Source organism: Anolis carolinensis, chromosome 2, assembly GCF_035594765.1.
Source record: "Anolis carolinensis isolate JA03-04 chromosome 2, rAnoCar3.1.pri, whole genome shotgun sequence".
NCBI classification, from domain to species: domain Eukaryota; kingdom Metazoa; phylum Chordata; class Lepidosauria; order Squamata; family Dactyloidae; genus Anolis; species Anolis carolinensis.
The window spans coordinates 222868380-222892825 of record NC_085842.1 but is presented as its reverse complement, the minus strand read 5'-3'; the positions used below and the strand labels follow the sequence as shown (position 1 = coordinate 222892825).

The window sequence follows — 24446 nt, the reverse complement described above, 5'->3', positions numbered from 1 at the left end:
CATTGTGGGTGTGTTAAGCGTTCTGTATTTCATCTTGAAGTTATAGTAAAGGTTTCCCCTTGACATCAAGTCTAATCGGTCCGACTCTGGGGTGTGCTGCTCATCTCCATTTCTAAGCCGAAGAGCCAGCATTGTCCGTACATGTCTCCAAGGTCATGTGGCCAGCATGACTGTATGGAGTGCCGTTACCTTCCTGCTGGAGCTCCTCCTATTGAGCTCCTCACATTTGCATGTTTTCGAACTGATAGGTTGGCAGAAGCTGGGGCTAACAGCAGGAACTTACCCCACTCCTTGGATTCAAACCTCCAACCTTTTGGTCAGCAAATTCAACAGCTCCACAGTTTAATCCACTGCGCCACCAGGAGCTCCTCTTGAAGTTATACTTTTTATACCACAAAGAGGGAGCTGTTTGTGAACAGTTCGACAGACGTATCCATTTATTATACTCTTTTTTTCTGCACTCCTCAAAGAGGAAGAGAGATGGTGTTGTTCCCAATTACAGTAGACATTAAATTAGTGGGATTTACATATGTTTTAACTTGGTGAGTGTTGTGATTTGCATGTTGGACTAGGACTTCAGCCATGGAAAGCCATGGGATGACCTTGGTGGGCAAGTCAGATTTTCTCAGCCTCAGAGGAAGGCAATGGCAAACCTTTTTTGAATAAGCGATCAGGAAAGCCCCATAATAGGCTCACCTTGGGGTTGCCATAAATGGGAAATGACTTTAAACATAGCAACAGTAACAACAATAATGCAGTGTTTATTATAATATATCATTTGTCACCATTTTACCTTTACCTTTATCTGTGTTTCATATTATTTATCAACCTTAACATTCAGCAGTTGATTCAATAGGTCTGCCCTGGTTGGGACTAACAAGTAGATATAGGCTCTAATCTATCTGGCTAATTCTTCCTCTGCAGGAAGATATCTCAAGGTTGCGAAGGAAGCTGGAGACCACCAAGAAACCTGACATGGTTCCCAACTGTGATGAAATCCTTATTGAGGAGATTAAAGATTATAAGGTAGGCAACTTGAAGCTATAAACAATGGATCTGGATCTTAGATATACTTTGGATTGGGAATATCTGTAGAAATTTCCATCATCCATAACTGTAAGACTTGATTTACAAATAGTGTAGCTCAACTCTCTGTAAAAAGCTCTGCATATAGGCAGGGATCTTTTATGCCAGGCTGGGTTTTCTGGCTTTTTGTATGTAAAGAATTTAGCCTATCTTGTATGGAGTAGGAGATGGGAACTTGATCTCATGATGCATCTCCCTGCCTCATTCTTAACCATCCAATTTTTTCTTCCAAGGCCCGCCTGACGTGCCCTTGCTGCAATATGCGGAAGAAGGATGCCGTTCTCACGAAGTGCTTCCATGTCTTCTGCTTTGAATGTGTGAAAACCCGGTACGACACCCGGCAGCGCAAGTGTCCCAAGTGCAACGCTGCTTTTGGGGCCAATGACTTCCACCGTATCTACATTGGCTGAATCTGTCCATTCAAGGCATCGTGGCTGCCAACCCACTTGTTGCTTATTAGCAGGCTGGATACTGCTTCTCTCAGTCAGGGGTCTCCTCCCCCACTTTTTAAAAAAGACATATCTCATTTGGTTAGTGGTAGGAGGTTAATTTTTGTTCTCATTTATCTCCTTTCCTTTTCCAGTTTTGTTTTGCTTTTCATTTAGTACTGGTTCATTGCCCCAGCATGCTAAGGACGAGTGATCATTATGAGAAATGCTGTTCGGTTGAGCCCTGACACAAACAATAGCTGTGAAATAGGCAGCAGTTGAATCAGCTAACACCCATAACTCTAGGGAACTGGCATGAGTTAGTTTAATGAGCTTTCTTGTGGACATTTTGAGTTCAGTTTCCATCTCTGTTTTCTAATAAACGAGAAAACCCTTCATCTTGGTCGGAATGTTTCCCTGTGTTTGTGTGTTTCTGCTTACATTTGTTGGGAGTTTTGTTGCATTTATGGAGAGCCTTTTAACACCTTCCTGGGTCCACACAGTTTCTTCCATTTAAGGGTTCTTCGGAGCAAACTATTGTAACTATTGCACTCTAGCAGAAAGCAGAAAGAAACTCAGCCTTGGGGAAAACAGTGATGGTAATGAAACCACCACTGTGTTCAGTACTAGCCTTCTGAAATGAGGCAAGACCCACCAGTAGCATAAAGCAGCTTGCAATATCAAAGAAGATGTTGCCTTCTCTCTGTATGATGTAATGTTCCAGAAAATATGGGTTTGCACCAGGCATGGGCAAACTTTGGCCCTCCAGGTGTTTTGGACTTCAACTCTCACAATTTTCCTTATAGCCTACCGGATGTTAGAAATTGTGGAAGGTGAAGTCCAAAACACCTGGAGGGCTGAAGTTTTCCCATGCACGGTTTACACACACTGCTTTGCCTATAGGCCCCCCATGTTTGACCCATTGTAATATTGAAGGAGTGTAATCCATCATATGAGGCAAATGTAGCCTTTATGAACTAGAACGTACACACCAAAGGCACAAGGAACTGCCTCCCGCTTTTTCAGATGAATGACACAAGTGGAATCAACGTACATGAACCTGCATCTGATTCAGTTTGCTATGTGTCCGGAAGAGGCTGGGACCAAAAAGCAAGAAGGACCCTTAAGACCACTGCTCCATTAAGAAGCCCAAATAGTGGTCAGTACAACAGATACTTCAGTTCAATTTACTGTCAAATTCCCTCTTTGCTATAAAAATGACCAATGTCAAAGTACATTTGTGCCAATAAAAATCTGTGGTTCTATGTGGTGTCTAGGTTTTCTCTAGTTTTACTATCTTTTTGATGTTTCTTCTCATTGCTTTTGGTACTGAAAAGAGAGTGTAGCTTGTACCAGAGGTCCTAAGTGAATACATTAAACTACATTAATGGTATATTGATTCTTTGGATACAGGGATTGTAATGTAGTACACAAAGAAGACATTGGTTGTTCCCAGTAGCCAGTTTCTATATGGTGATTGCTACCATGAAAACCTTATCAAGCTGTTGATGTTTTTGTTATTTTTATATCATGCTTTTCTCCCAGGATGAGAACTCTTGTGAATCCAGTGCCATCTTTTAAGGTAGTGTCCATGATACACATCTCGGCATGGGGAATATCCTGAGTTAGCTCCACAGTGCATGACGAAAGGCTAGTACTTTCTACTACTCAATTTCCAAATTGTATTTTTCCCTAATACATTGCCATTGCTGATAACATCCAGATATTCCCTGCAAGATTTTGATGTCCCAGCTTGAATATTCATTTTAAAAAAGATTTTACAGAATGAATTTTCCCATATGGCATTAGCCAGCTCTTGTCCAGCAAACTCTCAAACCATAATGAAAACGGAACAGCCTAAAAAATAGTATTAAAATTTATTGAAAATTAAAAAAAAATAACCACAACCCCATCCAGAGTTTTCACCCAGAAAAGGAGATGGTCAAGGGCAACTCGTAGAAATCAATTAAAGAATTAAGTATTCGTTTACACCAAAGATGTGAGATGTAGTGCTGGCTTTCTGTTGGATTCTTCAAAAAAATAAATCAATGCCAGCATATATTGGGGAGTGGGGAATGAGAAGAGCTTTTTGGGACTGGGCAAAATAATTGCCTGGTGACTCAGATGGGAAAAGATGATTTCTAGGCCTTGGCCAAGTCACACATATTTGGGATTCTTGGGCCTTCAATGCCTGGTATATTAGAAGAAAGCCCATCAGCCGGGATTCAGGGGTGGACATTACATAACATTCAAAGGAGGTAATCCCCCTGTGGCATATGAGTACCAGTCCCCACATACTGGTATTTTAGTCCAGGCCCAGTGTGTTGTTACTTTGATGTGGTTGCTGCCTCCCCTGCCACTGTTCTCATGCCATTCCAAACTACGTGTTCTGTCCTGAGGAATTTGCCAAATTTACCAAAAGTCATTGTTTTTTAATGAATGTAGACCAATGGTTCCCAACCTTTGGGCCTCCAGGTGTTTTGGACTTCAGCTCCCACAGTTCCTAATAGCTGGTAAATTGGCTGGGATTTCTGGGAATTGAAGTCCAAAACACCTGGAGGCCCAAAGATTGGGAACCACTGATGTAGCCATAAAAACTGTCCAATTTAGTTGTTATGGGCTAGAGTCTTCACAGTGAAAAATATGGGCATATTAATGCTGTATTATGGTTGCCACCTCTTCACTTTCTTGAAGACCTCTCAATCTTCAGTTACATTGCCCAATACACATTGGGTGCCTCAAATTTTAAACCTGTTTCTGGGTATATTTGACTTACTGATTCCAAAAATGTCACCAGTTTTCCCTGATCAGCTCTAGTTTTTGAGATACACAACATAGGCCATCTACCAGTCACCATCTGCTTGCCCATAGAAAATTATGGTAGCTATAGCTAAGAAACTTGAGCCGATGTGGTCTATCCAATGCAGTCTTCTGAATCAGCACCCCAAATAACCTAGGAATAGGCCAAAAAAATCAAAATACTGAGAATTTTTGTTGTTGGGTTGTGTTACCAGAAAATCAGGCAAGTACAGTCTTAGTGCTTGTAATAATGGTACTACAGTGGGCCCTCTATGTCCACTGGAGTTTGGTTCAAGGATGCCCTGTGAACACCACAATCTGTGGATGCTTGAGTCCCATTATATACAATCATGTAGTAAAATGGTGTCTCTTATATAAAATTGCAAGATTGGGATTTACTGTTTGATATTTTTAAATATTTTCAAGTCATGGATGGTGGAATCCAGTGTATACAGAGGACTAACTGTAATTGAATCTAGGCAGTGCAGCTGGGAAATTCAATTCCATTTAGTTGTTGGAAGGATTCACAAATATTTATGGATATTTTTGTGTTTGAGTTGGAAAGAATTGAGATTTTAAAAAAGGAATGTGGAAAACTGTGATGCTAATAGAATTCCCCATCCTTACCCAGTTCTATTGATTATTAGGTTGGAGTCCACATTTATCTTCCAGGTTGATAGCCAGTCTCTTAACAAGGTGTGCATCACTGAGCTTGGGAGAAATAATACACATTACCTGGGATGGCATGAGAGGGCCTGTGGAGTCAGGGACTACATAAGTCAAACGGCATGTGAATTAGGCCATGTTGGCAGTACTAATTTGCATGTATGGATGGACTAGGGGTGAAGATGTGGGAGATGGAATGGTTTGCCAGTTGATTGTATGCCATACATTGTTTCACCCACTGCTTGCATAGCACCCGCATCAAGAACAAACATTTACAATTGGAGAGCCAAGCCACCACCGGTAACTTACACAACACATTTCACTGAAAGATACCACTGCGCTTCAAAAACATTAAGCCATAGCATTGACTTTGAGCCAACCTTTGGACCACAGGTTCCCCATCACCAGCCGAAAACAACAGGTTCTGAGATTATGATAGGGAATCTTAGGCCAAATATATCTATATCTATATGATGTATATGTATGTATACATATCATAATACTGGGAACAAGAAATACCGAAAAAGGCTACCATAGTTAAATTGTGTGTAGCTTTGGAAATGGTTTTAATTTTTTTTTATTTTTTTGCTCAAAACTGATGTTCAGGGCCACAGAACCTGCTGAGAACAATTGTAGGATTATTTTGTAAAGGCAAAGGGTTAAATCTAACAAGAATTCCCTGCTCATATAGCTCCATTGAATTCACCAGGATTTAATCATGTTCTGTAGGCATTGAATAAAAGCCCCATTCATTGCAATACATTCTCTTTGTGTTGGACTAACAAATCTTATTCTTCATGGATCTGTTTTAGTTTTGAGTAAAGGTGTACTTAGCCTAAATGATTTGAAGGTAGAATTGGGTCCTGCCCTGACAGTTGATTCAAAGAAGTAGCAAAATGCAGATTGTGTAAGGAAATATAATATTAAATCTCTAGAATTGTGGATATGTGGCCTTCCAAGTGATGTTGGTCTGCAGCTCCTACCATCCTTGGAGTTAACAGTCCAGAGACACCTAGAAGACACAACTGCTGTATCTGATTGATGAAAGCCAATGTAAAATAATCCAGAATGAGTCAGTGAAGTTCCTGATATTTAAGATAAAGGTGGGAAGCCATATTTTGAATGTTTTTTCTGCATAAAAGATCTCATTTCTTTAGTCATCTAACATATCCAAGCAAAAGCCGAAGGAGTGTTTTTTGAAGGATTGGTTTTGCAGTGCTGGTGCATCCAAAAATAGGACCCTGTCCGGTTGCAATCTGGAATGCCAGAGCCAAGAATGCTACTACCCCATGCTTAAAAATCCAAAATAATGCAGGGGGAGCAGAAAGTTCTGCCAGCATACTTAGGGTGAGTCTTTGGGCTTGTAGGAGAGTGAATTAGGAGGATGGAGAAACCCAACACTGTGTAGAATGGCAAAAGGCTGTTCTGATATCCACAAAGTTGGCTGGGAGTTTCTTCCATCCTTCCAGCCACCAAAGGGTCAATCAGTGACTGTTTAATTTGATTGGGTAGTAGTAATAAAGTTGCACCGAATTCCATGTAAAAAGACAGAAAACAGCTAGTGCAAGGAGGTATCTGATGCCTTCTTGCACCTAGCTTCAAAAAATACAATCACTTAGGCAGCCAGGGCTTGAAGAAATGTAATAGCATAATTGTTTTCTGATTTAGATAAGCTCTGAGATCTTTCAATATTAGAAGTATTAATGTATAGGTGAGTTTAACCCTTGGGTTTTCCTCTTTTAGAGACACATCTGTACCATTGCTCAACCATAAAGAAGTAGTGTTTCATTGTGTAAGGTCCTACACTGGCCCCTTGGGATCTGCTGTGGTTTTTTCCCCAGAACCCCCTAATGCAGTGGTTCTCAACCTGTGGGTCCCCAGGTGTTTTGGCCTACAACTCCCAGTTTACCAGCTGTTAGGATTTCTGGGAGGTGAAGGCCAAAACATCTGGGGATCCACAGGTTGAGAACCACTACCCTAATGGATATCAAATCCATGGATGCTCAAGTCCCATTAGGTACAATGGCATAGCAAAATGGCGTCTGTTGTATTACATGGCAAAATCAAGGCTTGCTTTTTGGATTTTTGGGGGGTGGGATGGTAGTAGAACATTTTCAAGCCATGGATGGCCAAACCTATGGATACAGAATCTGTTGATAAGGAGGGCCGATTGTATTTTCCTAGGTAGACCTTAACAACTTCAAACAGCAAAATCCAAATAAAATACCACCAAGATGCACGATTCTCAATCATCGTTTTAAGTCTCCCTTTGCTTTTTAAAAATTAATGCACAGAAAGGGCTAAAAAGTAGAATGTCTATTTTGTGAGAAGCAAAAGAGGAGCCGCACAACCTGGTGGCTTAGAGTTTGGGAAGCCTGGGGCCAGTCCTCTGGTAAGTTAAGACTTCTCATGGAAAAATTCTTTCTTCTTTGAATTGGCCACACAGCCAAAAGTAAGGAACGCTGTGACCCTCCACCATCTTGGTGTTGTGGGAAGGAAGGAGCTATCGCCTGAAGGATGTATTGCTTGCTGATTGTGGTGCCTTTTTTTTGCCCCTTGGCATTACCCCAAGAAGTGCATTTTGCATTGTTACAGGGAAATGGGAAGTGGGAAGGACTGGAAAGCGGCCGCTTAAGACTCCGCAGTCCTGTTTGTCCTCTGAAACTCTTCCAGCTCCAGTTTCCTGCTCATGGCCAGCTGTAATTCCTGCTTGATCACCTGGATCTGCTTCTCCAGTTCCGAGAGCTCTTGGATCACTGAGGTCCTAGCAATGTTAACAGAGTCTGCTTTCCCATTTGTGGCCAGCGATGCTGGAGAGTCTCTCTTTACGGGAGGAAGAGGTATCTCTTGCTCCTGCTGCTCCTGCTGCTGCTTGAGAACCACTTCATTCTGTCTTTCCTCGGTGCAGATATATTTCCTCCGATGGCAGTTGCCAGGGCTAGCCGTATTCCATACCGCATGCTCACTGTTTCCTGTATGGGATCTGCAAAAAGAATGTTGCATGTATAATTAGAAGCTGGCTCTCAGTTTTGTTTTTTATTCCTCTGGATATCTTTGTTTCATATTTTGGAACATCATCCTAGAATTCCTCCAGAGTAACATGGCTACTGGCTGATAGAATCCAAGGATTTATAATCTAAAAATCACTTTATAAATAAATGTAATAGCTGCTTAACAACATGTGAGCCTCTTAGGGTCCTTTGCTACGATCAGGTAATAACAGCATTGAGCAGTACATTGCTGGTATCTGATACGTAGCAAACTGACACAACCCTGTTAGGATCTTAGCTTTTGTTGCATCCATGTAGAGAATTTTTGACTCCAGGGCCAAAAAATATGAATTTAGCAAATTCATGCTGATTGAAAGAGATGAATTCTGATACAGCCGGAGCTGTAAGTCTGCGTGTACTCTATTAAAAAAAAGAAGAGCCTTCTGAGAAATATGTGAGCATAGAAAGTATCAAAGGATTGCTCCCTAAGGAAATAGTAAAAGAGCCCAAATTATTTTCATCATCCTTTGGTTCCTTCCCACTTTCAATACAGCAGCTATCTAAAGGAATAAATAAGTGTTATCAGGGAATGAAAGGGAGCTCACTGTGCTGTTCCATCACATTAATTCATTATTGCTGTGTTCCCAGGCTCTGTTTTCTGCAACATGGGCCTGTGGACATGAATTCTCTGTGGAAACGCAATGGGTTGGAACAGGCTTGGAGATGGAAGTGCTGCAATTAGACACAGTCAACATTCAAAGGATATTTTTTAGGATGGGGGATTCTACCTTCCTTCCATGGAATTCTTGGTCCCGGTCTTTCAAGAAGAATATATCTATAGAATGCATTTTGAAAGTCACATTTGCCTCAGGATTTAATTCAGTCAGATTTCTGCAATTTAACCTAAGGTTATGCAGGCATGGGGTGGTCGGATGGGAGCAAAACCAGGCTGGTGGAAAAATACAAGCAGGCACATTTCTTATGAGTCATGCAGTGAGTAATGCTAGAGAACTCAAATCACAACTGTCAAGCTTGCAGTATGCTGCAATGTCACTCCATAAAGTCACACTATTTAAATGGTAGCTCCATAATGTTGTAAATATCCTAGTAGTTTAAAAGTCGGTAACATGGGTTCTCTTCACATGGCCCACATGGTTATGCCGTTGCGCCATGTCGTTGCACCGAGTGTCTTGTGGTGCCTTCCTTCTTCCCCAATCATATGGTGGGGATGGGATGCACATTGCCCCACCGCCCTTTCCCCATCTTGCCAGGAAAAGGGGAGGAAAGTGCAGGTAGCTCAATTGAAGCTATCCGAAAAACACTTTCTTCCCCATAGTGGAGGAGGAAGCGCCTTCTGACATTTTCCCTCCACTTTGGGAAGAATGTGGGTCGGGCCTACCAAGCGTCGTATGATGCTTTTACAGATTTTATGCCGTTCTATTATTTATCCTCCAGTCTCCTGTTTCGTGTAAAACTACAATTCTTGCATTTCCATCGAAATGGCAGTTAAGGTGGTGGCAATGCATGAATCCTACAGTGTAGAGCAGTGGTTTTCAACCTGTGGGTCCCCAGATGTTTTGGCCTTCAACTCCCAGAAATCCTAACAGCTGGTAAACTGGATGGGATTTCTGGAAGTTGGAGGCCAAAACACCTGGGGACCCACAGGTTGAGAACCACAGGTGTAGATGCTATTCTTAGTTTGAGAATTTGGTTCAGCACTTTGGAGTTCCTTCAGTTGTGTGAATAAAACCCAAGCTCCTTGACATGGAAGCTACTGGCCATCCCAGTTTCCCTTGTCTGATCTTGTGGCCCCTGGAGTGCCTTCAACTGTTCCCATTTTTATTTTTCAAATGGAAACTTATGTGACTGGAAGACTTGGAAATTGTTTATTCTTAAACCAGATTTTACCAGACCATTTGGTCTTTGGGTGCATCTGGCTTCAGAGGAAGGTAGCTCTTGCTGGCCAAAAGACTCACCAGATTTGCCCACACCTTACTGATGAACGAAATCTAGTAAACGTGGGTGTATAATAAATCAACTGGAATATAATTGCCATTCTGAAGAAAGCCATAACTGACATTTTTCTTTATGATAAATGGCTGAGATGGCACAAATAAATATGAATTTCAGTTGCTTATCAACATGTGACTGCGTAGTACAATTCTATTTTCTAGAATGCTTTCCTTTCCTTGGGAAAAAAAATAAGATAGCTATCTGGGGAATTCACATCTACAGATTCATTTGCAAATAAGGAGTTTAAAAAGCCATTTTTCTTACCTCTTCTCTACTCGCTTTGCTTTAGGCTGGTGTTTGTCTTCAATAAACGAACTATTTAGAGCTCGGTGCAATCTCTAGAGGGAAAGTGGAAAATAAATGAACCGGCAGGGAAACTGTCATTGCATTGTCAGATGAAGACAAAGTAGAGAACTTGGCCTTTACTTATAAAGACCCACAATATTTAAAAGATTTGCCAAAAAGTTGCCTATGTATATGACACTCTCAGGGCAATGCCCAGCCACATTTTCCCAAATGCCTTCCTGGTTTGTTGAGGGATTATATTAGGTGCATTTACACCAGGCATGGGCAAACTTTGGCCCTCCAGATGTTTTGGACTTCAACTTCCACAATTCCTAACAGCCTCGGGCCCTTTCCTTTCCCCACTCAGCTGCTTAAGTGGCTGAGGGGGGAAAGGAAAGGGCCCGAAGCTGTTAGGAATTGTGGAAGTTGAAGTCTAAAACATCTGGAGGGCCAAAGTTTGCCCATGCCTTATTTACACAGTAGAATTAATGTAGTTTGACTCCACTTGACTGCCATGGCTGAATGCTATGGAATTAAGGGATTTGCAGTTTGGTGAAGCACCAGCACTCTTCGGCAGAGAAGGCTTCATGACAGTGAAAGTGGTGTCTAAATCTATTAATTCTACAGTGTAGATGCACCACTAAAACGATGATGGTGCCATAGCATTGGGCCATGGCAGTTAAAGTGATGTCAAACTGTATTAATTCAACCATGTAGATCAGTGGTTCTCAACCTGTGGGTTCCCAGATGTTTTGGCCTTCAGCTCCCGGAAATCCTAACAGCTGGTAAACTGGCGGAGATTTCTGGGAGTTGTAGGCCAAAACACCTGGGGACCCACAGGTTAAGAACCACTGATGTAGATGCACCCAGTTATATGCAAATTGACTTAATTTAATTTTGAAATTTCCTGTAGCAGGTCTGGGAAAGAAACACTTTTACCTAGAACCATTGTTTGTCAGTCAAATGCTGACAATACTAGGTAGATGGGCCAGAATTTGGGAAAGTGACTCTTCAGAACTGTAATTCCAAGAACTAGAGAAAATTGGCCATCTAAAAAAGAAACATTTCCAAACTTTCTAGGGTGGGTCTGTTGCCTGACTCATTATGCGAACAACATATGTTCATGCCATCATGTAGTGAATAAGTATGCCAGTTTCACTGTTTTCATTCTTGATTTTGAGAATGAATCTTTCCAAGTGTTGTCAAAGGCTTTCATGGCCAAAATCACTGGGTCGCTGTGAGTTTTCCAAGCTGTATGGCTATGTTCCAAAAGCATTCTCTTCTGACATTTCATCCACATCTATGGCAGGCATCTTCAGAGGTTGTAAAGTCAGTTGGAAACTCCGCAGGTGGGGTTTATATATTTGTGGAATGTTCAGGGAGGGAGAAAAAACTCTTATTTGCCTGAGGTAAGTGTGAATGTTGCAACTGACCACCTTGATTAAAATTGAATGGCCTTTCAGTTTCAAAGCCTGGATCTTTTAACTGATTCTATTTTTCCATGGATCTTTTAGCCAATTCTATTTTAATAGAGATTGTTTTATCCAATTTATAAGCCTCGTTTTTGTAATGTTATTATGGTTTTCATGTTGATGTATTTTATTTTATGCACTACGTATTTTATGTATGAAATCTTTGTGTGCTATTTTGTAAGTTGCCCCGAGTCCCTATGGGAGATGGTGGCGGGGTATAAATAAAGTTGTTGTTGTTGTTATTATTATTATTATTATTATTATTATTATTATTATTATTATTATTATTATTATTGCCTGGCTGCTTTCTGCCTGGGGGAATCCTTTGTTGGGAGGTGTTAATTGGCCCTGATTGTTTCATGCCTGGAATTCCCCTATCTTCTGAGTGTTGTTCTTTATTTACTATCCTGATTTAGAGTTTTTCAATACTAGAAGCCAGATTTTGTTCATTTTCATGGTTTCCTCCTTTCTGGTGAAATTGTCCACATGCTTGTGAATTTCAATGACTTCTCTGTGTAGTCTGACTTTCTATTTGTGAGAGCAGTCCAGCATTTCTGTGTTCTCAGATAATATGCTGTGTCCAGGTTGATTCATCAGGTGCTCTGCTATGGCTGACTTCTCTGGCTGAGTTAGTCTGCAGTGCCTTTCATGTTTGATTTGTGTTTGGGCAATGCTGCATTTGGAACACAGAAATGCTGGACCACTCTTACAACCAGCATGTCAGACGACACAGAGAAGCCACTGAAATCCACAAGTATGTGGACAATTTCTACAAAAAGGAGGAAACCACAAAAATGAACAAAATCTGACAGCCAGTATTTTAAAAAGCTCAAAAATCAGGACAGTAAATAAAGAACAACACTCAGAAGACAGAGGAATCCCAGGCATGAATCAATCAGGAGCAAGTAACACCTCCAAACAAAGGATACCCCCAGGCAGGAAGCAGCCAGTCTTTGAAACTGAAAGTCAATTCAATACTAATCAAGGTGATCAACTGCAACATTCACACTTGCCTCAGGCAGACAAGAGTTCTTTCTCTCACCCCGAACATTCCACAGGTATATAAACCCCACTTGCCTAGTTTCCAACGGACCTCACAACCTCTGAGGATGCTTGCCATAGATGTTGGTGAAACATCAGGAGAGAATGCTTCTTGAACGTGGCCATACAGCCCAGAAAATTCATGGCAACCCAATCTTTGCAAGTGTTTTCTCTCTAAAGAGTGAAAGTATATACATGCTTAAACATTTTTGAATGTTGTTTTTCTTTTTGAATTTTGGGAATTTTTTAATGCCAAAAATTGAGAGGGAAAAAGGTTAAGGGCTACTGTATTATAGCTTACAATTTATTCTTCAATTCTATCCAACTTTATTGAAGTTGTTTAGTTTCCTCAGAAATGCATATCCCCAACTACATAGCCACACTCCTTGTTCTACTCTGGCTGTTTTATTTTTTTGGTCACCTTACATTTTGCGAAGTGGCTTTTGAAATCTCTTGTGTTCAGTCCTCCGGGTTTGTCTTGATCAGTCAATTCAGAACAAGACTACTTCTTTTCAGAGATGTAATGCTGCAACATATACCTGACTTGTGTGGAGCCAATATTTCATCTTGGATTTCTTTTTGACTCGTGGGATTACCAGCCTGTATACAATATGCTCTCCGATTGTAGTTAGAATAGACATGCCGAATCCAATGCATAACATCACAAAGAGCCCAGAAAAGTGTTTGATGCCCATCTGCAGCGTCTGTTAAGAAATTAATAAAAGGCCATTGGTATGTGAGTGACAGCAGCAAAACTGGCATCAAAACGAGTCAAAACGCACTCTCCCTGTTCCCACCAAAGAAGCTGTGGGAAGGTGGGGGACACAGACAAGGGCCTCTTCTACTAACCTCAAAGCTGTAATGGGCTCATAAAAGAAGATAAAGGTTTCCCCCTAACATTAAGTCTAGTTATGTCCGACTCTGGGGGGTGGTGCTCATCTCAATTTCTAAGCCAAAGAACCGGTGTCTGTAGATGCCTCCAGGAGCACAACATAGTTAAATGCATCTATAAAATCACATATTAAAACATATTGTATTTCATCGTATAATAGTTGCCACCATGTAATTGTCGCATCCCCTTTTGGGATTGGCAGAAATAAATATTTTTGTTCTTCGCATAATAGTCATAGTGTTGCTCCTCAGCAGGGTTTCACCTTGCTGGTCATATGGTCGGCATGGAGCGCTGTTACCTTCCTGCCGGAGCGGTACCTATTGATCTACCCACATTTGCATGTTTGCATGTTTTCGAACTGCTAGGTTGGCAGAAGCTAGGGCTAACAGTGGGAGCTCACTCTGCTCCCCAGATTCGAACCACCAACGTTTTGGTAAACAAGTTCAACAGCTCAGCAGTTTAATCTGCTGCACCATCGGGGGCTCCTAAGCTTGGCACCGGGGGCTCAATTGCTTGGACTTAAGCCATATAGGATTTCATAGCTCTTTCCACAATGGTTGTCCATAATTGTTGTATTTTCAGGAGGGGAACACTGTTATGGCTATGACTGCTGTGCCAGTGGAGCAAGCAGCACAACCCTGATGCACAATATTAAAGTACTTTGCAGGACTTTGCAAGAATAGCACAAAGCAAAGGGCAATCATTTCAATGGGGAGAATGGAGGGCAATGAAAAGTAAGGGTGCCAGCTGTATTTTGGTCTCACATTGTGTGGTGGCAGCCCATAATGTGCAACAGAATAGCTTGAGTGGTGTTTCATTATGCAGTGTGATTTCCTTTTCCATTACAGAACAAAACCATGTTCTATATCATTTCAATTCTCAAAAAAGCTTGCTTACCATCATTTAAAGTTATGCACTGTAACTCGGAATACAGAGTCTTAGTCATCCATATTTATTTATCTCTCCCCCCCCCACACCTTCACTTGTATTTTTTGCAAGAGATCCCAGAATTGCCATCTAATGCAACAGCCAGAAATTAATAGAACGCAATATCGAGAGAAGAGAAGATCCATTATGGGATTTTGAATCAAAACCTGGAATGAAAACCAGGGATCTTTTGGAAACTTCTGGGACACCAACACTTTGCCAGGGACCACTGGACAACTACAGCCGTAGGCTAGTGGCATTGTTGTTGAATATGGCACCCCCACCCCAAATAAATTATAGTTTATTCAGGACGTCCAGCCAGAATGAATTGTTATCGCACCCTTTCCTTTAAACGAATTCTTCTTCCCAACAAACAACAAACCAGCAACAGTCAAACCCTTCCAAGAATGGCCCTCGAAACTATAACTCCTTTTTGCTTTGAATCCTGAGACACACTGATTCAAATCAGTGTATATCTCAACCCTCTCTGAAACTATCTACGTATTTACTATTTCCCATACTCTTGCAACTAAATGTCAACTAAATGCCACATGAAATGCATCTTTCAATGGAAGAAAAATTATATTTCCTGTACATTTTCTATCCTTGGCTAGACCTCACTTTATTCTTCTCTGACTAACCACATCTCCACTGAAGCCATGATCTGCACGTGCACAGGAGTCATTTAATTAAAAGCAAAGGAAACAGTCGGCTCCAACCCCTCCGTGCATGCCCACATACCACCATCTCGCTCCCTCCAGATACTTCCTTCTCTGTTTTTCTAACTATGAGCTATACTTTACTTAATTTCATTTCATTTTTATTTCTATAAACACATTAAATAAAAGGCAAACTTCAGTGAATTTTCTTATCCTCTGCCTGACTCCTGGGCAGAGCCAACAATCCTGGAATTTCCTCCAACACCTCAAATTGAAGCTGTAGCAAAGATCATTATCACCTGGATATTATTTTCCTGCAACTAAACTGCAGGAAACGGCCTTCTTACTATCACCCCTCCGGTGGGACCCAGGATATCAGACAGACAAAGCTGTGGACAAAGGAAATATTATTGCTCTGCTGTTTCCAATAGTCATCTGGAGACCCACTCTTTGTTTGTTCAGTCTGGAAATGGACCTGAGAGGCTGCCACCCTTTGTCCTCATCAACCTGGACTTGGCATTTGCCTAATCTCGTCAGTCCTGCACCCAGACATTAATTGTCTCCTAAATTCCACCCTAAAATTCTAGAGGTGGGTGCAGCTTCCTGAAAGCCCTTTCCACCCCAAGAGATGCCTCCAACTGCTGATTGGTGGCCCCAGGGCTTTCCCGCCTGGCTGGGAGGGAATCCCCGGGCGTGTCATTGGGGCCAGAACCAATCACAGCACAAGCCTACCTAAGTCCACCCCATTTAAGAGCAGAGGTGGCACCAGCTGGCTTCTAGTGCCCGGCCAATCAGGAACAGGGGAGGGAATTTCAAAACTAGACAATGTTAATGCATGGGCTTTCTACTGTATAAAAGTGACTACATATCCCATCATGTTTATGCTTGTACATTGTGGCAACTGTTGCTGTAAATTGCATCCCTTCTGCAGATTGAATAAAGCCTCCAACAATTAAAACTGCAGGGTATGATTGTAGGGTATGCAGATGAAATAACATGATTTGTGGGTAATAATGACAGCACTGACAAAGCACATGCACACTAGAAGTTCAAAAAGTAAATTAGCATTAAAGTTTTAGTCTTACAGATATATTAATATAGTACTTGTAAGGTGTACTTATGAAAAAAATGTGATTATATCTAACTACAGGGGAGTCTTTTTAAATATAAAAAGAATAAATTTCTTTGGAAACATTGCACACAAATTTTATAGGGAGCCATTCTGGTGTCACCCTCTCTGAGGTTGTCATCCAGTGCTGTCTGTGTCTGCTGCACCATCCTAATGATATCATCGCCCTGGGTCACATGCTGCCCCAGAAGGCATAGTTGCTGCCTTGTAAATAACAAGCTGCAGGATGCTAGTCACTTACTATTGCTATTTCCTCTTAATACTTGGGAGCAACACTACTTCAGAGCACCATAGATAATTGTACTGTTATACCTCTCATAACTTGTTCAAATGATGTTCAGTGCTGGAAGGAGATGATAGAGATGTTTGGGAATGCCTTGTATGGAAATAAACCCTCTGTGGGTATCTGAATCACTGTCATTCTGAGAAAGTTGAGTTCATGTTTTATAACCATTCATTGATTGGTTTGGGAGCCATGGCTTTGATCTGCCGACATTAACATATTTCTCCCCTGTGGACCTTTTACAGATAAGCCACAAGATAAGGCATTTCACCTTATTGAAACCTAGCTGATCTCCTAACCCAGTGGTTCTCAACCTGTGGGTCCCTAGGTGTTTTGGCCTACAACTCTCAGAAATCCCAGCCTGTTTACCAGCTGTTAGGATTTCTGGGAGTTGAAGGCCAAAACATATGGGGACCCACAGGTTGCGAAGCACTGACCTAACTTGTCTGAAAGAAAATACATGTATGACAGATTGTTCTCAAGACCTTCTTGTCTACCATCACATCAGAAATTAAATTTCAATACATCTAGATGTATTGCAACTTACACTAATTATTGGAAGAGGAATGCAATTGGATGAAGGCATCAAAGCAGCTTGGGGTCAAGTACTCAACCAAGGTAATTCAATGCATTGGCACCTTCTGTGAGTTGATCTTTATGCTGCATTAATTTAGTATCTTTCTCAACTGATTTGGGAGAGACCGCAATGAAGCACAAGGGAAACTGGCAATGAACATGTAACCGCTCCTCATTAAAGCATACTTTTTTGAGATAAAATTTATGCACACACTTTGATGAGAAGCGGAGGTGGGGGAGAGGGAGGAAAGGCAATATAGATGGAGAATATGAAATGATTAACCATCACAGCAATAGATTTATACACAGGGAATTTTCTTTGTTGTTTAAATCAAGTCACTACCTCCTTTCTGAGCAATTGTGTGCGAGAGAGAAACATAACAGATGCATTTTAACAAGTCTCTAGAGGTCTCATTTCTTCCTACCCATTTCAAGGCAACATAGGATGGATTTCACAGATGTTTGTAAAATTGACAGGGTTGGGGCTTGCAAATTCCTATAGTTTCTCATTCTGCTCTGTACTTCTAATGATGGTCATCGAAATTGTTCCAAACTGCCAGACAACTGGGAAAGCACAGCAGGTGAGACATCTAAGAAGTAACAAAAACTGTTATTATCTATAATTTGAAGATTTCATTTCATTGATCAGGTGATCCCTCCTTCCATGTAAATTGCAACTTTCCCCTTCACAGTTGTCATGGACAATTGCGGCATGTTTTCTGGTGACACATCTAGGTATACCTAGTTCATATTTGCCTTACTAGCTCATTAGTACCTGCCAGTCACACAACCTTAGTATCTCGGCACAGATGTCCAGAAATTCTGCTCTAATATCAGAGAACCTTGAGTTACAATCATATCACACAGAAGTGGTAAAGCAGACTTTCATGTAGGCTGTACATATGATAAATACATATGATAAAACTGCCCCACCAGCACCAAAAATAGCACTAACACCATAAGAGCAGTTATTATGTTTTTGATAAAACCTTATGGGGATTATTATCCCTGCACTGTCATTCCTTTTTCCTTGTGTGTTTAAAAACATCTAAAGATATATATCTTCCGGCAGGCCAACTCAGCCCATTTTTAAGCATGCATTTTAGGATTGTATCCTTTGTTTAATATCTGTTTTGTATATTTTAATATTGTATTTTATAGAAATGTGTTTTAATATGTGTACTTGTGGTGTTTTTACAATGTTTGTGTTTTAATGATTCTGTAACCAGCCTAGAGAAGAAATACGGTTAAGAAATATAATGGTACTACTACTACTACTACTACTAATAACCAACATTGATGGAAGTCAATAGTAGAAAACTGCTTAAAGTGCAAAAGACAAAGAGTGAATACTGTAAAAATACAATGCAGAGCAGAAGCAAAGACTGTCAAAAGAAAGCTGTCCATGGATAGTTCCTGGAAGAAACTGAGAGAAAAATTGACAAGGAAAAAAACATGGATATGACTCACAAATGGCACTTTGAAAAAGAAAACTGAGAGCCTGATTCTTGCAGCCCAAGAACAAGTAATTTGAACAAATGCCATCAAAGCCAGAATTGAAAAGTCATCTACAGATTCCAAGTGGAGACTGTAAGGAAGCAGACGAAACGATGGATCACATACTCAGCTGCTGCAAGAAGATTGCACAGACAGACTATGAGCAGAAGCATAATACCGTTGCTCAGATGATACACTGGAACTTGTGCTACACATACCATCTGCATGTGCCAAGGAACTGGTGGGACCACAAGCCTGAAAAAGTTGCAGAAAATGAACACATCAAACTACTCTGAGACTTCCAAATTCAGACTGACAGAGTTTTGGAGCATAAAAAACAAAATGTTAAAAAACAAAGTATGGATCATGTTGCAATCCCTGGCAACAGCAGAATCGATGAGAAGCAACTGGAAAAGCTTACAAGACACAAAGGTTTAAAGATCGAACTGCAAAGACTCTGGCACAAGCCAGTAAAGGTGGTCCCAGTGGTGATTGGCACACTGGATGGAGTGCCTAAAGACCTTGGCCAGCACTTAAAAACAAAAATTACCATCTGTTAGCTGCAAAAGGCCACCCTACTCAGATCTGCATGCATTATTCGCTGATATATCACATAGTTCTAGACACTTGGGAAGTGTCCGATGTGTGATCCAACAGAACAGCCAACATGGTGATGTTGTTTGCTGTGTACTAATCTTGTTGTGTATAAAAAATTAACAATTGTATTGAGATTTTAAGCCCAAGGGCAAGGAACTGTTAAACGAATAATATGTATGCTGCTCGGATACTTTTTATGAAGAGCATATTATAAATATTCAAATCAATCAATTGTCATATGCTTTTTATTCACAATCATCTTGGAAGGAAGGAAGGAAGGAAGGAAGGAAGGAAGTTAGTTCTTGTTTTCTGAGGAAGCACATGTTTGAATCCAGATGATTAAAGGGCCAGGTAGTGAAGGGACCATAAGCCAGAAAATAGTAGACTTTTGCATATATAGCTTTGCCTCTGCTTATATCATATTAGCTTTTATATAGACAATAAGCTCTTTGTATGAGCCAAAGTAACAAAGGACCTGTGCCCCTCCATTTTTCTTGAGCTGGTACCTTTCTCTAGAAAGTTCCAAGGATAGAAGCTAGTTCGAGTAAACAAGTGAGATCACAGACACCACTTTGTGTCAAAGAGGTGTGGAGGTGAAGAAGACCCTCAGTAATTGGTCAAGTTTAGATAAGCCAAGATATATATTCTTTGTTTACTATGCCACATTTAGCGGCAGCCACTTGCAAGTACAAACCTTTTGGGCTGTGTACGGCTGTTTTGCCTTCTCATAGCTATGTGAAATAAAACTTTGCTTTTTTACTCTCATGAGACTGGATTCTCTGTCTGATTGCCTCTTGTGACAGAACTCCTTTTTGAGATAAATTGTCTTACAGTAGGACTGGCCCTTCCATAATACACAATTGTGGTGGTATGATTCCCTTTGAACTGCTATGGGTGCCCTTTTTGGAATCTTGGAGTAGGTAGGTAGTTAGGTGAGGCACCAAAGCTCTGTGGCTAGAAATTCTTTATACCCCTCCCTAAACTTAAAATCCTACAATTTCACAGGATGCAACCATTAATTGAATACAGCTGGCACTCCCTAACAATGGATTCTGTATCCACAAACTCAACCATTCACTGCTCGAAAATAGTAAAACAAAAAATTCAAAACAGCAAATCTTGATCTCCTGGGCCTGCAATAGTTTTTTTCCCCACACTTATATAAAAGTTAAAAAAAAAATCAGGGCAATGTAGATCGGCAGGAACCACCCTTTAAAGTTTAATGAGGGTATAATGAAACCCGCTTTTGTTGTCCACACCTATTTTAAAGATGCATGAGCCAATGAGACTTACCATTTGCTCTTCATCTAGAAGAGGAGCATTTATTTCTCAATAAGTCCATGTAAGGTAGGCATCAATGACTTTGTAAATTATTAAATATGTAAAAATTTATCTACTCTCCCTGCCATATCAGCCTCCTTTAGATTTGTGTCTTCCAGATTGATGGGAATATAACTTCCAAAATATCTTAACCAGAATCCTCTCAGATTCCTCATATATGGCTTGATATGAGTCTCCCTTCCATGACTTTTACCTACTTTGTTATACAAATGAGCAAAACTATGAGCCATCATTGCAATATAAGGTAGTGTATATTTGTAGATCATGGTTTGCACTAACCATGGTTTGCTTCTTAAGTTCTGAGGGTTTGTTTTTTTTTTGCAAATAACTAAATAAATATTAGGAAGGTACCTTGCCCTTTCCTGTAGAGCCAGACAAAAACAAACTGCTGTTACCTTTCCTAGCTTGTGTGTTTTTCTTTATTAACTTTTGTCAGCTTGACCAAACTTTGATGTGCTGTATTGCATCTCTGCAATGAATGGCTCTTCTCTCTCAATTAACTACACAAAGCTAAGCAACATGAGACGTGACACATCAAATATGGCCTTTAAAATCTATTCTAAGCTAAGTTTTGCCCCCCCCCCCCTTTCCATGAGTTGTGCTTGGGCAATCACATCTCTTTCACTAGAAGCCACATGGTGCAATGGGTTAAACCCTTGTGCCGGCTGAACTGCTGGCCTGAAGATCAGTGGTTCGAATCCGCAAGATGGGGTGAGCTCCTGTTTGTCAGCCTTAGCTTCCATGTGAGAACATGAAAGAAGCCTCCCACAGGATGGTAACACATCCATATGCGCCCTGTGTAACGTCTTTGTAGATGGCCATCTTGGCCGATTCTCTCACACCAGAAGCAACTTGAAGTATATTCTCAATTCGCTTCTGACACGATAAAACAATCTCTTTCACTGACTGAATAACAAGATTTAGAAGGAATGCCTTGCTGGAGAAAAGTTTGCAATTCAAGTCCATTCTCTTCTCATTAAGAATTAATAGATTAAATATGGCAGCTGTGGTTGATTAGTTAAGTAATGAGCTTAACCACTCCATTTACTTAATAGAAGGAGGGAGGGTATTTCTAATTTGAACAAGCTGATGAGAAATCAAAATGCCAAATGAGTTAACAACATCTCAGATCCTCTAGAGAGGCCTTGCTCTTCTTTTCCTTTCCTTTGACTTCATCACATCAGTCTGTTGTCTTGAAACAATCACACTGTTGGAAGCAAATGGTAATGTGCTGGTATTGAAACAATCACTATAACACTTCTATGCAATTACGCTATAGTGCTGCTTTGGTGATGAACAGTCCCAAAACCACTTTCCCGCACTGCCTTGCTAACCCTGCCTTTCTGCTCATCTAGTCATACACAGGACATGCACAGCTTTCATTTTAATTGTTTTGCAGCAATTGTCAGTTACAAAAAAATGATAATTAACATTATATATATGCAGAGAGAGAGAGAGAAATAAAAAACTGAGCAAAAACAATTTTCACTTTCATTTAGAATAATGAAGGGTAGAGGAACTTCACTAATGATTGAAATGCATAACAGAGAAAGGAAAAACATGGCATCTGATAAATGCTGTTTACCTGTCTTATGTGATAATGTCCTTAGAGCAATTCAGGACCGTCACTGGGCTGAGTGAGGGGATTACCTCAGATAGTTAATTTTCTAGCGTTGACATCACTCCACTTTGGCTGAGCTTTACCCAGATTCTAGACACACTGCCTGGTGCCTGTTTGTAACATCATATCAACAAGATTCTAAGCTTTCTTTTTTCAAAAAATGTAAGTCCCCAGCCCTTGTAGGAGCTGGGATATATGGAAAACTGTGGAGACACTCTTCTATGAAATTGTTCTGTATAGGAAGGGGGTGGGGTTAGCCATGCAGGCAGTGGAAGGATGTAAAGTTGAGAGGATGGGCCAGTGTGGCAAGATGGACCATAGTTCTGGAGACCAGGGCTTGAATTCCCGTATGACCATGGAAGCCCACCTAGTGACCATGCGGAACCTACTTACTCTTATGACCTCATCACACGAGTAATTTTCAATGCCACAAGATGCTTTCACCCCAGTTGAACCATGGAGCTCCATGCTGCCCATCAGATAATGCAGGCTCACTTCTAGTGGAACTCCATAGTTCAACTGGGGCTCAAGCGTCCTATGACACTTGGCCCCAAACATGGGAGGCCTCCCATGTTACATTAGGAACCATGGGGCTGGCACGATGCCCTGTTTTGTCTTTCAAGAACAGCCTTAAGACACTGTGGTAAGTAAATGAAAACTGCTTTACTTCAGCAAAACATAAAGTACAGTAAAGGTAAAGGTTTTCCCCTGATGTTAAGTCCAGTCATGTCTGACTCTGGGGTATGGTGCTCATCTCCATTTCTAAGCCGAAGAGCCGGCGCTGTCCGTAGACACCTCCAAGGTTATGTGGCCGGCATGACTGCATGGAGTGCCGTTACCTTCCCGCCAGAGCGGTACCTATTGATCTACTCACATTGGCATGTTTTCAAACTGCTAGGTTGACAGGAGCTGGAGCTAACAGCGGCCGCTCACACTGCTCCCGGGGCTTGAACCAGGGACCTTTTGGTCTGCAGCTCAGTGCACTTTGCCACCGGGGCTCCTTAAAGTACAGTACACTCAGTGAAATAATGCAAAAGAAAGCCAGGAAGTCTTACTTCAGACAAAGAAACAGGCATAAATCCAGATGCAGACTTGGAGCAGACACACAGAGAGTGAAGGCATTAGAGTCAGTTTGTTAACCAGCAAGAGCTGGCTGCACCTGCTTTGGCTTTTATAGCCCTGGGTCCCCACACAGCTGCTAGGGCAGTTCCTAATTACTCAGCTGCATTTCTGGTAGCTAATCTAGCTGAACGATGCCTCTGCTCTGTTTCCTTTTGCCTCTCCTGGAATGAGGGTACTAGCAAAGTCTGCTCCTCAGACTCCAACTCACCCTCAGATTCATGAACACTTTCCTGCTCCCCTTCCTCTTCTGAAGAAGAGGAATCCCTGACACACGAGGGGAAACTGCATGGAGATGCTTCCCCATGTGTGATAGGAAAATGGTGCTGTTGGCGAGGTGGGGTGCAGGGTGCCGGGATTGCCCCGTCACCCGACTGATTCACCACAGCTGCTAGTGAATTCATCTGGGAGACCTCATCTATGTGATGAGGTCCTTAGCCAAGAAAACCTCATGATATGCTCACCTTAGGTTTGTCTAAGTTGGAAATGACTTGAAGGCACAAAGAGGGATTAAGGAGTGAGCTGCAAAGCATTGTGAGGAGTGTGAGGTGAAGTGAAGGAGGAAGTACAAAAGAAGTGCAAGTAGTGTGGATAATGGTATGTAAGAAGAAAGGGAGAGAGGCAAGAGTGCAAAATGTGATGGAGAGGAAGCAGGACAGAATAAAAAATAAGCGATGCATAAGGAGCAAGAGAGGGCATATTACAAGGGCATGAACTGAAGCGAGGAAGGGATTACAGAGTAAAGCAAAGTGACTGATGGAAATGTGAAAAAAAGCAAGGGAGGAGCACACCCTTGGGGTCTGAGGTGAGGTATAGGAGGAAGTTGGAGAGCAATGAAATATCCCATGGGAAATTTCATGACCAAGTAGAGATTTTAATTTGGGTCTTCCTGTTCCAAGTCCTGCACTTTAAACTTGATGGTGCACAGGTTTTCTGTGATCAGTTATAAACTGTGAAAGAATGTATAAAGGTTGAGGCACAGTGGAAGGAAAAAAAAAGAAACCTCAAATAAATGAGCTGAATTT

General features: G+C 41.2%; 2 protein-coding genes across 3 annotated transcripts in view; one reads left to right on the top strand and one right to left on the bottom strand.

Annotated features, from left to right (window-relative positions):
* rnf20 (ring finger protein 20) overlaps nucleotides 1–1910 on the top strand; it is a 32430-nt gene extending 30520 nt beyond the window's left edge. For both annotated transcript variants that reach the window (XM_003216625.4, XM_008103508.3), the window contains exons 19-20: nucleotides 925–1026; nucleotides 1320–1910. In XM_003216625.4, coding sequence (XP_003216673.1) covers nucleotides 925–1026; nucleotides 1320–1496 — 279 coding nt within the window. In that variant the 3' untranslated portion in view covers nucleotides 1497–1910. The remainder of the gene's footprint in view (nucleotides 1–924; nucleotides 1027–1319) is intronic.
* Nucleotides 1911–3377: 1467 nt separating this feature from the next.
* The window catches only part of grin3a (glutamate ionotropic receptor NMDA type subunit 3A), a 219151-nt gene continuing 198082 nt past the window's right edge, over nucleotides 3378–24446 (bottom strand). Inside the window, exons 7-9 of the mRNA XM_003216628.4 lie at nucleotides 13320–13484; nucleotides 10247–10320; nucleotides 3378–7962 (exon numbers count right to left, since the gene is read on the bottom strand). Of these exons, the coding sequence (XP_003216676.2) occupies nucleotides 7611–7962; nucleotides 10247–10320; nucleotides 13320–13484 (591 nt within the window). The 3' untranslated portion in view covers nucleotides 3378–7610. The remainder of the gene's footprint in view (nucleotides 7963–10246; nucleotides 10321–13319; nucleotides 13485–24446) is intronic.